The sequence below is a fragment of the Pongo pygmaeus genome, chromosome 19 (genome assembly GCF_028885625.2).
Source record: "Pongo pygmaeus isolate AG05252 chromosome 19, NHGRI_mPonPyg2-v2.0_pri, whole genome shotgun sequence".
In the NCBI taxonomy this organism is placed as follows: Eukaryota; Metazoa; Chordata; class Mammalia; order Primates; family Hominidae; genus Pongo; species Pongo pygmaeus.
This window is the reverse complement of record NC_072392.2, coordinates 16099072-16112989: the sequence shown is the minus strand read 5'-3', so window position 1 is coordinate 16112989 and position 13918 is coordinate 16099072. Positions and strand designations below refer to the sequence as shown.

The following is a 13918-nucleotide window of genomic DNA, read 5'->3' as shown; positions in this document are numbered from 1 at the left end:
AAATTAAAACAGCAATGAGATAGATAGCCTATACACATCGATTAGGACAGTTATATAAACAACAAACAAGCAAAAGCCAGCACTACCAATCCTTGGTGAGGATACAGAACAGGTACTCTCCTTCATTACTGGGGAGACTGCAGAATGGCATAGCCACTTCACAAGATAGCATGGCATGTTATTGCAAAGGAAACTGCAGCATCACACAGTATGCAGCAACCGTGCCCCTACACATCTACCCAACTGGTGTGAAAACACATCCACATACAAACCAACAAGAAAATACACACAGCAGCTTTACTCACAATGACAAAAACCTGGGAGGAATCAAATCGTCCTTCAGTGAACACATAACCAAACTGTGTCACTTGTAACCCAAGGTAGGAACAGGTGATGGAGACACATGAGACCTTTAGGGTGCAGCAGAGGAAATGGGGACAGACACATGAGAAGGCAGACTGCAGCCACAAGGATTTCAGATACAAAAGGAAGACACTGACCGCAGGCACATGGTATGGCAGCACTTGAGGACAGATATGTCTGCAGGCACAGGGCAGCTGGGGAATGAAGACACTTGAGGATGGATATGGACCTCTAGGTGATGAGTGAAGACCCAGGTATCCTGACATGGGCCATATGGACAAGGAATGGATACACATGAGGGAAGACATGGGCTACGTGCAGAGGGACCAAAGACAAATGAAGACTGGCATGGGAGGCAGGCGTAGGGGAAGGAGACAATCTAGGCAAGATCTGTACTGTAGGCTGAGAGGACAACAAAACCTGACAACACACAAGGGCAGACATGGAGAGAACCTGCAGAATTCAGGCACTGGGATGGAGATGCACAAAGCATGGCATGTTTGCAGGGACACAGGGGTGAAGACATTGGGAGACAGACAGTGCTGCAGGCACAGGGGTTGGAAACAGCTGAGTGCGTACAGGAGATGCTTAGATCAGAGCTTAGTGGAAACGTACACCCTAAGTGAGGATGTCAGAACAGAGAGAGACTGAAAATCAATCATCTCAGCTCCCTTCTCAGGGATCAAAGCTAAGGAACAATCCAATTGGAAGTATACCGAATAAAGGCAATAAAAAACATAACAGCAGACATCAATAAATAAGTAAAAAATAAAGCACAACAAAAACAAATCAACAAATAACATCAATAAACCATTAGTCAATGTGATTAAGAAAAAGAGAAGTTAACACAAACCATCAATATCAGAAATCAACACAGACACATTCCTCACTGGGCCTGTGGACCTTAACAAGAACTTAAGAGGACTTTGTGAAATATGTGGGTCTAAAAATTCAACAAAGAACAAAATGCACCACATTTAAAAACCAACTTACCCAAACTGACCCAAACATAACATGAAATAGAAAAACTCCTAGTCTACTAAACAAATCGAATAAATTCTTGGAAAAAAAAATCAAACCAACAAACAAAAATGTTCCACAAGTAAAACTCCCAGCTCATAATTATGGAATAGTCCATACAAAGAAAAACACTAAAATGAAAATAAAGATAATATTTTTAAAATTTTTTGTGTAGCTGGCATTACATTGAGGACACAATTGGACCAGGACACATTATGGAACACAAATGAATAAAATTATGTCACCTCTTTCATAAACAGTATGTATCTCCTTTTTAAGAAACAGAGCTGGGGCCAGGTACGGTGGCTCACGCCTGTAATCCCAGCACTTTAGGAGGCCGAGGTGGGCAGATCACGAGGTCAGGAGATCGAGACCATCCTGGCTAACACGTGAAACCTCGTCTCTATTAAAAATACAAAAAAAAAAAAATTATCCGGGCATGGTGACAGGCGCCTGTAGTCCCAGCTACTTGGGAGGCTGAGGCAGGAGAATGGCATGAACCCGGGTGGCAGAGCTTGCAGTGAGCCAAGATCGTGCCACTGCACTCCAGCCTGGGCAACAGAGCAAGAGTCCATCTCAAAATAAATAAATAAAAATAAATAAATAAATAAATAAATAAACAAAGCTACAAATATTTTAAGCAAAATATTATATGAATGAAGCCACCTATGAAAACACAGTAGATCAATACTAAATGGAATATATACCAAAATGCAAGGTCCTTAACATTCAAAATAAATCATGTAAGTCAACCCATCAGCAGAAAAATACAGGAGAAAATAGTAAGATCATTTAGCTGAAAAGTTTTTTAAAGCATTTAATAAAATTTAAAATTGAACCACAAACACACACAAAAAAACTTGAGTAAAATATAAAAAAAGGACGGGCCAGGCACCTGTAATCCCAGCACTTTGGGAGGCCGAAGCGGGCAGATCACCTGAGGTCGGGAGTTCGAGACCAGCCTGACCAACATGGAGAAACCCCGTCTCTACTAAAAATACAAAATTAGCTGGGCATTGTGGCACATGCCTGTAATCCCAGCTACTCGGGAGGCTGAGGCAGGAGAATCACTTGAACCCGGGAGGCGGAGGTTGCGGTGAGCCAAGGTCGTGCCATTGCACTCCAGCCTGGGTAACAAGAGTGAAACTCTGTCTCAAAAAAATTAAAAATAATAAAAAAAGAAGGCAACTTCTGGCCGGGCATGGTGGCTCATGCCTGTAATCCCAGCATTTTGGGAGGCAAGGCAGGGGGATCACCTGAGGTCAGGAATTCAAGACTAGCCTGGCCAATGTGGTGAAACCCCGTCTCTACTAAAAATACAAAAATTAGCCAGGCATGGTGGTGGGTGCCTGTAATCCCAGCTACTGAGGAAGCTGAGGCAGGAGAATCACTTGAACCTGGGAGGTGGAGGTTGCAGTGAGCTGAGATTGAGCCATTGCACTCCAGCCTGGGTGACAAGAGCAAGACTCCATCTCAAAAAAAAAAAAAAAAAGCAACTTCCTTAATTTGATGAAATCTGATAAAGTCTAATACTAGCCAATAACAAATAACATAATTAACAGAGAATTATGGGAAGCTTTTTCCCCCAGTGCAGGACCAGACAAGGATGCCTGCTATCACTCTGTAATCAGCTTTGCAGTGGAGAAACAATACGGTAAGAAATAAAAAGGCATTAGGATTAATTTTTAAACCAAAAAAATTGTCATTATGTGTATATGACACTATTACATGCCTAGACAATCCCTGAAAACCCCAAAACTGTTACAATTAATAACTTACTGGATACATCATTGTTACAACCAGATTACTATATACTAGTATGAAACCGACAGAAAATGATGATCAAACTAGAGAACAAGTATCTATGACAAAACGAGCCAATAAAGGATCAATTTGCAGATTTAAGATAAATCCTTCAAATCAATATAAAAAAAAGGACCCTACAAAAACACACACAAAATGAGCAAAGCATATGAAGAAAAGTAAGGCACAGAAGCCAATAAACATTTGCTAAACTCTACCTCACATGAAACCCTCCACTGCAAGTTCCAGGTGAGAGGATCCCTGCAGAAACACTGCAGGGCAGGATCCCAGGAGGCAGGACCACCGGGGAAGTGATGGAGCCCCTGCAGTGGGGAGGGTCTCAGGCCCAAGAGGGCCAGGTGGCTCCAGACCTCCTGCTCCAGCTTCTCCTTACTCCCCACACAAGGCGCAACCCCACGTGAGTTCCCCGATGCAGGGAGGATTCTGACTGGCCATGTCTTCTCTGCCACTGTGCAGCCTGCTGAATGGCAGCCTCCTTGCCCATGACATCATTCCAGGCTTCCCTTTCATGGGTCACCTTCTCCCTCCCAACACAATGCCAGAATCCACCCCAGGAGGATAGGGACCGGGAACCAAACTGTGGCACCATGAGCGGAGACCCTGGAGGCAGACATGGGTGTAGGCACAGAGTGGAAACATGCTAGGCCTGGCCGACGGGTGACAAGCACAGAGGATGGGGACATTCAAGGGCAGACACGGGCTGCACGCACAGGAGAGAAGACCTGGGCTACAGTCACGGGGGATCCAGACAAAAAGGGAGCTCACTGGCTACAGCTGCATGGCAGAGAGGCACACCAGGGACAGACATGGGTACAGGTGCAGGACAGAGGAGTAGGTGAAGTTTGGTGTGGGCAGGGGGCACAGAGATAAAGACACCTGAAGGTAGATGTGGCTGTAAGCTGAAGGGTGGAGTCACAAGAGTCCTAATGTGGGCTGCATGGACAAGGGCTGGAGACACAGGAAGACAGGCATGGGGAGCAGGCACACTCAATGACAGGCCTCTGCTGCAGTAACAACAGACGGAGATACTCAATGAAAAAGACTGGCTGCAGGTACAAACACTGGGGATAGGAGTTTTGGGCATAGTCTCCTGGGAGAAATGATCCAGATAAAGGACAGAAATGGGCTGAAGGCACAGGAGAAGGAGACACACGAGTGCAGACATGGCCCAAAAAGCGTGGATGAAAACACTGACTGTGGACATGGATTAGGGGGACAGAGAATGTAGCAAACATAAGCTGGCATGGGCAGAAGCTCAGGGGACAGACAGACAAAAACATCACAATGGGCTGCAAACACAGGGATTGAGGCACTGGAGGACTGCTACTGCCTGAAGGCTAAGGAGATGGCAACATTCAAGGCAAGCAATGTGCTGCAAGCACACAGGATGGAGACTTACACGGCTGGCACGGGCTGCAGGAGCAAGAAATGGAGACTTCTGACAGGGGGCATAAAGTGCAGGCAGAGGACAGACCAGGTGATGATACACAAGGGCAGACGTGGGCTTCCGTCATTATGGGATGGTGATACCGGCGAGAAGATACAGGCTTCAGGCACAAGGATGGAGACACACAAGGCCTGGCATGGCTGTAGGCGATACAGGGTGGAGACACTGGGAGGTCAACGCGGCTGCAGACACAGGGTTTGGAAACACCTGATGGAAAATGTGAGCTGTCAGATAAATCCCTGCTTAGAGAGAAATTTACAGCCTTAAAGGAATGTGTTAGAATAGAAAAAAAGATTGACAATCAATCACATAAACTCCCTTCTCAAGAATTAAAAATGATCAAAATGAAAGAATGCAGAGTTAAAGTAATAAAGAGCAGACATCAATGAAATAGGAAAAAAACTGCAACAGAAACAAATCAAGGATAAAAGTTGGTTTATAGGGTCGGGCGCGGTGGCTGACGCCTGTAATCCCAGCACTTTGACAGGCCGAGGCGGGCGGATCACAGGGTCAGAAGATCAAGACCATCCTGGCTAACACAGTGAAACCCCGTCTCTACTAAAAAATACAAAAAATTAGCCGGGTGGGGTGGCGGGCACATGTAGTCCCAGCTACTCGGGAGACTGAGGCAGGAGAATGGCCTGAACCTGGGAGGCGGAGCTTGCAGTGAGCCAAGGTTGCACCACTGCACTCCAGCATGGGCGACAGAGTCAGACTCCGTCTCAAAAAAAAAAGTTGGTTTATAAATATTAATACACTTAATAAACCACTAGTGAAACTAACTAAGGCAAAGAGAAAAGACACAAAAAACCAATATCAGGAATCAAAACAGAAGCCTGCTCTATAGAGCAGTGTATTAAGACACTAGGAGGGTTCTGTGAAATACTTAGGACTACAAGTCTGACAACAGAGATTCAAATAATATCACATTGAAAAATACACTTACTAGGCTGGACATGGTGGCTCATGCCTGTAATCCCAGCACTTTGGGAGATCGAGGCAGGTGGATCGCCTGAGGCCAGGAGTTCGAGACCAGCCTGGCCAATATGCCAAAAACCCGTCTCTACTAAAAAATACAGCTGGGCACTGTTGCTCACACCTGTAATCTCAGCACTTTGGGAGGCTGAGGCAGGTGGATTACGAAGTCAGGAGTTCGAGACCAGTCTGGGCAACATGCCAAAAACCCGTCTCTACTAAAAAATACAGCCGGGCACTGTGGCTCACACCTGTAATCCCAGCACTTTGGGAGGCTGAGGCAGGTGGATCACGAGGCCAGGAGTTCGAGACCAGCCTGGCCAACATGCCAAAAACCCGTCTCTACTAAAAAATACAGCCGGGCACTGTTGCTCACACCTGTAATCTCAGCACTTTGGGAGGCTGAGGCAGGTGGATTACAAGGTCAGGAGTTTGAGACCAGCCTGGCCAACATAGTGAAACCCCTTGTCTACCAGAAACACAAAAATTAGCCGGGTGTGGTGGCACACACCTGTAATTCCAGCTACTCAGGAGGCTGAGGCTGGAGAATTGCTTGAATCCGGGAGGCAGAAGTTGGAGTGAGCCAAGATCGCACCACTGCACTCTAGCCTGGGAGACAGAGCGAGACTCTGTCCCCCAAAAAATAAAAATAAACTTACTAAAATGAACACAGAAATAACATAAAACAAGAAAACTCGTACATATACCAAAGGATTTGAATTATTAGAAGTCAAACCAACCAACAAAAATACTGTTCCACATGGAAAATTCCATACCCAAAGAAATATTCCAAATATTTAAAAAGAAAACACCTAAATTTCTCAGACTCTTCCAAAGAAAGAAATATAGGCAATATTTTTCAGTTTTTTTTTTTTTTGTGAAGCCAGCATTACGTTGACACCACAATCTGAACAGTACATTAGAGAAAAAACTATAGGCCCTCTCTTTCATTAACAGAAATACAAATATTCTAAAAAAATTGTATCATATGAATTAAACCACATATGGAAATGTAACACATGGATACCAAGTGGGATATACTAAAAAATGCAGGATTGGTTAACATCCAAAAATAGTTCATGTAAAATATCCTATTTTCAGAAAAATAGGAGAAAAACATATGATTACAGTATATGCAAAAAAAGCCTTTATTCAAATTCAACAATTAGTCATAAACAACTCTTAGCATATGTAAAAGAAGGCAGCCTCCTTAATCTGATTGTCTAAAATGAAATTATAACAAACTACATAAGGAATACAGGATCACTGAAACCTTTTCCCTGGAATCAGAACCAGACACACCGTGTTCAGGAGGTGTGATCGGGACAATAAAAGGAGAAAATAAAGAAAAATAAAGGTGTAAGAACCAACATTTAAGCAATATAGCTGTTATTATACGTGGCTGACACTAAGTACATAAGTATTCAAGTATGTAAGTATTTAAGTACATAAGTACACAACTACATGTACATAAGTACCTGGAAAACCCACCACAATCCAAAAATGATGGCTATGAATATGTGAATAAAGCTAGGTAACACGATACAAAATCAATCTACAAAATCAATTAGTTTCTTATTTACCAGCAAGAAAGAAATGTGAAATAAAATTAAGGTACAATGACCAGACTAAGAAACAACTCTCTGCGCTAGAAATGACCCCATAAAGGATTAATTTCTAGAATACCTTTTTAAATTCTTCAAATCAACGGAAGAACACAAATGACCCAACAGAAAAACCAGCACTGAAAATGAAGACAAAGACGCAAAGGCCAATAAATATTCACAAAACTTCGCTTCACTAACTTATTTCCAGTTCCAGATGACAGAGGCCCTCAGGGACCCAGGAGGCAGGACCACAGGGAGGTGACAGCGCCAGCAGCAGGAGGGCGGGCCTCTGCCTTGGCCCGAGCGGGGCCACAGCTCCTGGCGGGCTGCCGGGAAGCCCGAGCAGCCTGGCGCTCCTGGCCCCTGCACACGCTTCCCTCCCTCCACCCCGTTCCTCTCTCTCTCTGTGCCTTGGGCCCCGTGGGATGCGCTCACATCCAGACTCACCAGGCCCGAGACGTTGGGAGAATGGAGAAGCGCTTGCGAGCCGAAAGTCCTCCAGGAACACGTGAAGGAAGCTTCGCCTGCACCTGGGACACCCTTCCCTGATGCTGGCCTCAAGGCAGGCGCGCCGCACACGCTTCCGGTCCATGACGCCCACAGCGCAGAGCAGCACGCGAGCCCAGCCTCCACGAAGAGAAAATGGCGGAATGGGCCTTCGCCTCCATTTTACAGTGGCTGTACTCAACCGCTGTATCTTGGAAGCTTGGTTCTGATTGGGTGAGAAGGAACTTTTTTCGACAACTCTTATTGGATAATAAGTGCGCAGAACACTTGCCTCGTAGGCCAGCCGTAGAGAAGGATGTCCCGGGTGCAGGCGAAGTTTTGTTCATGTGTTCCTGGAGGATTTTTCCCGTGGCAAGCCCTTCTCCATCCTCCAGCATCTCAGGCCTGGTGAGTCTGGATGTGACCGCTTCGTATGGGGGCCCCAGGCACAGAAAGATGCAGAGGAGGGTGGATGGAAGGGGAACGTGGGCAGGGCCCAGAGAGCATCAGGTTGCCCGTTTCACCAGGCACCTGTGCTCCGGTGCAAGGGAGAGGCCGGCCAGGGACCCTGGGCCGGGCTTGGGGTGGTGGGCAGGGCAGGGTGGGGCTGTGGGGTGGGGCACATGGCCCACACGAGGAGCCACATCTTGGGGAGCCTGGAGTGGGGGGGCGGCTGGCTGGGGTCTCTGTAAGAGCCTCTTCGTGGGCAATGTCCTTTAGGTTTCCTGTGGGCTGAGACCAGAGATAAATGCCCCTCACCTGACCCTTAGGTCTCTTGGGGTACAGAAGGGTGAGAGGAGTGGAAGGGGGCATCCCCCTCTCAGTTGGTTTAGATCCTCTCTTAGCACAGCCCACCATTTCCCCATCCTATAGCTGAGCCCCTGTTTGCCCACCCCAGCCTGGAGTGTAAACCCGGGGAAAGGTTTACACGAGGAGACTGGGTTAGCAAGGGCTTCTAGGGATGGCGCAGGGTCAGAAGCTGACTGGATGGAACTGTAGCCCCTAGAGTGCATTCCTGGGTGTCAGGCTCTGCCGAAGGGGCCAGTGTAGACACTGCACCCCTCTGGAGCCCCAATTTCTTTATCTGCGATGTGGGTTGGTCTTCGAGGCTTGATGGCATTTCTGTGCTGTGAGGTGGGCCTGGTGGGTTTGGGCTCAGTTTCCAAGGCAGGATAGACTCTCGGTCCCCTCTTTCTCTTCAGCACCCAGCCCCGGGCCAACACCATGGGTGCAGCAGTGTGGGGTGAAAGACAGCAACTTTGGGGGGGTCACCTGACACTGCAACCCATTTCCCCACCAGACAGGGTTGAGGCAGGCTGGGCTGGGGTGGTGGCTGCCTGGGAGGGTCTGGGGATGGTGAAGTCCTGCCTTCTCCTCTTCTCCGTATTAGGTCATGGGAAAGCATAGCTGGAGGGCCCGCCGGAATCGCAGCTGACAGGCCTGAGAGCAGTGGCACGCACACGCACACAGGCGGCACCCAGCACGAGGATTTGGAGAAATGAGGCAAATTCCTGATGATGGGTGGGGAGGGGGTCCCCAGCCACCTGGGAGCTGGCAGGTGGCCCATGGTGATGAAAGCCCAGGGGAATGGAAACAGAGGAGCAAGCCTGTTGTAATCGCTACGCCCACTTGGTGGCCTATGAAGGAAGCGTGTGAACCCCGGCAGCCCTACACAACTTGGGGCCCCTCTCCTCTCCAGCCCTTCTCCTGTGTGCCTGCCTCCTGCCGCCGCCACCATGACCACCACCATCCGCCAGTTCACCTCCTCCAGCTCCATCAAGGGCTCCTCCGGCCTGGGGGGCGGCTCGTCCTGCGCCTCCTGCCGGCTGTCTGGTGGCCTGGGTGCTGGCTCCTGCAGGCTGGGATCTGCTGGCGGCCTGGGCAGCGCCCTAAGGGGTAGCACCTACTCCAGCTGCTACCGCTTTGGCTCTGGCGGTGGCTATGGCAGCAGCTTTGGGGGCGTTGATGGGCTGCTGGCCAGAGGTGAGAAGGCCACCATGCAGCACCTCAATGACCGCCTGGCCTCCTACTTGGACAAGATGCGCACTCTGGAGGAAGCCAACACTGAGCTGGAGGTGAAGATCCGTGACTGGTACCAGAGGCAGGCCCCGGGGCCCGCCCATGACTACAGCCAGTACTACAGGACAATCGAGGAGCTGCAGAACAAGGTAGGACCTGCTGGTGGGAGGGGTCTCCAGGGGGCATGACTTCTTCCCCCCAACTCCTGCCCTGGCCAAAGGCCTGGAGTCCAGCCATAGGGTCTCAGGGAGCCAAGGGTGGTTTGGCTGTGGCTTAGCTTCTGGGAACCTGCCTTGGGGCCTCTGTGTGGCCCACATCCCCCTTTTCTGGGGGCAGCAGGCTGAGTCAGGAACAAACAGGCCTCGTGGAGCCCCTTGGAGCCTCAGTTTCTCCGTCGTGCACCTCCTCCACCAGGAGAGGTTGAAGGATGAGGCAGGAGGATGCAGATGGAGGGCTGGGCCCATCGGCCACTGGATGCGTGGTGTCTTGCTCCTTTGGAGCAGGGGTCAGCAGGAGGGGGTTTAGGGAGATGTGGAATGGGGGTGTCTGAGTGAGCTCCCGATAGCACCTGCTGCGGGGGGAGGCAGAAAGGAGAGGGCGGGACCTCAGGGTGGGGAAGGCCTCTGATATGCCTTATTTGGAGATTTTTCTGGCTTCTCCTTTCCTCCTACTGTCCCTTAAGATGGGCTCAGCAAACCCCGGGGGTGGGATTTGTTTCCACTCGACCCTCTCATCAGCCCTTCCAACCTCTTAGAGTCCTGGCAAAATGAAGGCAGGTGAGCAGCCAGGACCTGGAGCTGCAGGTCCGAGCAGCCTGGGCTGAAGTCCCTGATTCCCACGGCAGGTTTGAGACAGAGCAGGCCCTGCGCCTGAGTGTGGAGGCCGACATTAATGGCCTGCGCAGGGTGCTGGATGAGCTGACCCTGGCCAGAACCGACCTGGAGATGCACATTGAGAACCTCAAGGAGGAGCTGGCCTACCTGAAGAAGAACCATGAGGAGGTGAGGTGGCTGGGGCAGAAGAAGGTCAAAGATGCTGAGGAGTGTGTGGCAGAGCCCCGGGGCTGGGCCATGGCTGACGCCATGGGAGAGAGCAGAGCAGGCGCACTGGGATTAGTCACCTTAGAGGGCTTCCCTGTCTGCAGAGCCCTGATCCTTGGGGTCCAGTGTGCAGGGCAGACTCCTCTTTGTACCACACTGCTTCTCTGTACCCAAGGAACCTCCCAGGGGCCCGCAGAGGCTCCCTCTACCTGCCCTGGCTTCCCTCACGAGGGCGGGGGATAAGTAAGGAAGTCTCCTTCTTGTCCCATTTCAAACTCTCAAAGCTGAACATCTACATAGAAGCTTGGAAATTAGAGGGGAAATTTTGGGGCATAGGCCTAAGAATTAGATTTTATTTTGGAGAGCCCTTGGTCTAATGGGGGAGATAGAGTCTGATGGTGGAGGCAATACTGAGCAGATGAATAAAATCATTTAGAGGGTCAGATAGAGCAGAGGGAGAACAAAGGAGGGGTCCTTGTGGGGAGTGGGGTGTCCTTGTGGGGATTGGGGTCCCCTCGTGGGGGAAGACTTGGGAGTGAGAGGTCAGGATGGGTCCAGATGCGCACATCCACATCCCCTTTTTCCATAGGAGATGAACGCCCTGCGAGGCCAGGTGGGCGGTGAGATCAATGTGGAGATGGACGCTGCCCCAGGCGTGGACCTGAGCCGCATCCTGAACAAGATGCGTGAGCAGTATGAGAAGATGGCAGAGAAGAACCGCAAGGACGCTGAGGATTGGTTCTTCAGCAAGGTGGGGGCTGCTGCAGGCCAGAGGTCTCTCTTAAGGGCTGGGGCTCAGGGGCCTTAGCACTGACAGTAAGCCCACGGCCAGGTGTCTTGGAGGTGCCCCCTCCTCAGCAAGCTGCATGGACCACAGGGTCACCCGCTGCATCAACAGACCTGGAGCTGAGCTCAAGCTGGGATCTGGGGGGTGGGTGGGGAGGTAGGGAGACCCCACAGAATAAAGGCAGAGGGTAAAGACCTTGGGAGTCCCCATCTCTCTCTCAAGAAGTCAGGAACTAGCACCAAGGGCCAGGCTACATGTTCTGGCTGGTTCTCAAGTTCCTGGTCTGTGCCTCCTACACACAGGGATTAACCATAAAACGTTAACATTTCAAATGGCGTGTTTCTGGGCTTCGGGACGTGGGAAGCTGATGAGAAGGCACCACTCTTTCCGCAGTTAGATTTGGGAGGAGGCCTGACTTGGGAGAGGGATCCAGGCTCACACCACCCTGTCCTGTGTCCTGTCTGCAGACAGAGGAGCTGAACCGCGAGGTGGCTACCAACAGCGAGCTGGTGCAGAGCGGCAAGAGTGAGATTTTGGAGCTCCAGCACACCATGCAGGCCTTGGAGATCAAGCTGCAGTTCCAGCTCAGCGTGGTAGGAACAGTCCTGTGCATGGGGGTGGGCCCAGAAGAGGACACTGACAACCCTCACTGACCCCTGGTCTTCCTGCCCTCCTGGCAGAAAGCATCCCTGGAGGGCAACCTGGCGGAGACAGAGAACCGCTACTGCATGCAGCTGTCCCAGATCCAGGGGCTGATCGGCAGCGTGAAGGAGTGGCTGGCCCAGCTTCGCTGCGAGATGGAGCAGCAGAACCAGGAGTACAAGATCCTCCTGGACGTGAAGACGCGGCTGGAGCTGGAGATCACCACCTACCACCGCCTGCTGGAGGGCGAGGATGCCCAGTGAGTGGGGGAGCCTGGGGTCAGGGCTGCGGGCCTCTTGGCAGGGGTGGGGCTCTCAGACTCACACCTAATTTCCTCTCTGTTTTTTTTTTTTCTTTCAGCCTGACTCAGTACAAGAAAGAACATAAGCATCTTCGTGGCTGAGGCCCTGAGGATTGGATGCATGGGACAGGCAGCCCACCTGCACGTTGCTGGGGCTGGGTCCCCAGGGCTCCAGGAGTTGATGGCTGTCCCTCAGCAGAGGTGGGAGAAGCGACCCATTAGCACTGAGGATTGATACTCAGGAAAAGATCAAATGAGAGAGACGCTGTCTGGTCTGATGGGGGTGGGCCAGGGAACTGGTCCTTACCTTGGAGATCCTAGTCTGATGGAGGAGACAGGTCCCAGCTCTGGAGATTGTCATCTGATGGGAAGATAGGAATATGGTCTCATGATCTTTGCTCTTGATAGCTTTCGGATGAGCAAAAGCAGTCCTGTCTCTGGGGACCCTAGCCTGATGGGAGATAGGGACATGGTCCTTGTCCTCCAAATTCCAGTCTGATGGAGAAGATATGATCCTAGCCCCAGGGTTCCTAGTCTAACGGAGGAGGTAGGGGCCTGGTTTTTGTCTTGGCGATCCCAGTCTGATGGGGGAGATGGGAGCCAATCTATGTCCTGGAGACTGCAGAGAAATGGAGACGGATTTCATGGCGTCTACACGGCTCCTCCCTGGCAGGACACACTGGGTCAGAATCAAATAACCCATCTGGGGAGGCAAGACTCACACAGGGCCGCCGGCAGAGGGATGGGATAGAAGGGAGGCGGTGGCAGGGACAGGAGGGATGTGTGTGCAGTGTGATGTCAAGGTGCCAGTGGAGGCACTCACAGCACCTGGGGGAGGACGAGGGAGAGAGCCGGGTCCTGTCCGTGAGGACTAGGGGGCAAGCGAGGGTCTCCTGGCCCCTACCCACTTTAAAGCGCCTGCTGCTTCTGCAGCGGTGACCACCTGTCAGGTGCATACCATTGTGAAGGAGGTCCAGGATGGCAAGGTCATCTCCTCCCACGAGCAGGTCCACCAGACCACCCGCTGAGGACTCAGCTTCCCCGGCCAGCCCCCCAGGAGGCAGGGAGGCAGCTGCCCCATTTGCCCCGCAGTCTCCGGCCTCTCCAGCCTCAGCCCCCTGCTTCAGTCCCTTCCCCATGCTTCCCTGCCTGATGACAATAAAGCTCGTTGACTCAGCTATGAAATGTGTCCTTGTTCTGGCCCCTCAGGTGGGCGCTAGGGACAAAAGGGTGAAATGGGAAGGAGTGAGGGTGAGGGGAGATGGTGCTTAGATACCCACTGTTGTTGACTGGCAGGTCAGGGGTCAGCTTAGACCAATATAAAGAGTAAGTCTGGGGAGAGTTTGGGGGGGATGCTCGCATCTCCCAAGGGCTGGAGATTTTCAGGGGGTGGTCCAGACTGCGCTA

The 13918-nt window shown here is 50.9% G+C and overlaps 2 protein-coding genes across 2 annotated transcripts in view; one reads left to right on the top strand and one right to left on the bottom strand.

The window, feature by feature from the left end:
* LOC129017490 (misshapen-like kinase 1) overlaps positions 1-8535 on the bottom strand; it is a 56034-nt gene extending 47499 nt beyond the window's left edge. Inside the window, 4 exon segments of the mRNA XM_063657020.1 lie at positions 7684-7898; positions 8015-8136; positions 8254-8378; positions 8482-8535. Of these exon segments, the coding sequence (XP_063513090.1) occupies positions 7684-7898; positions 8015-8136; positions 8254-8378; positions 8482-8535 (516 nt within the window).
* Positions 7843-13621, top strand: LOC129016869 (keratin, type I cytoskeletal 17-like). Its single transcript, XM_054456630.1, has 9 exons — positions 7843-8130; positions 9113-9890; positions 10112-10126; positions 10518-10742; positions 11371-11532; positions 12036-12161; positions 12249-12469; positions 12571-12605; positions 13445-13621. Exons 2-9 carry the CDS (start codon positions 9459-9461, stop codon positions 13537-13539), a joined length of 1311 nt encoding a protein of 436 aa, XP_054312605.1. The 5' UTR covers positions 7843-8130; positions 9113-9458; the 3' UTR covers positions 13540-13621.
* Positions 13622-13918: the final 297 nt, after the last annotated feature.

Bases quoted from the DNA above. Each gene is read 5' to 3' on its own strand.
- LOC129016869 (XM_054456630.1), top strand. From the start codon at position 9,459: ATGACCACCACCATCCGCCAGTTCACCTCCTCCAGCTCCATCAAGGGC. The intron at 11,533-12,035 runs GTGGGGGCTGCT...TCCTGTCTGCAG, and splicing joins AGGATTGGTTCTTCAGCAAG to ACAGAGGAGCTGAACCGCGA. The intron at 12,470-12,570 runs GTGAGTGGGGGA...TTTTTCTTTCAG, and splicing joins CTGGAGGGCGAGGATGCCCA to CCTGACTCAGTACAAGAAAG.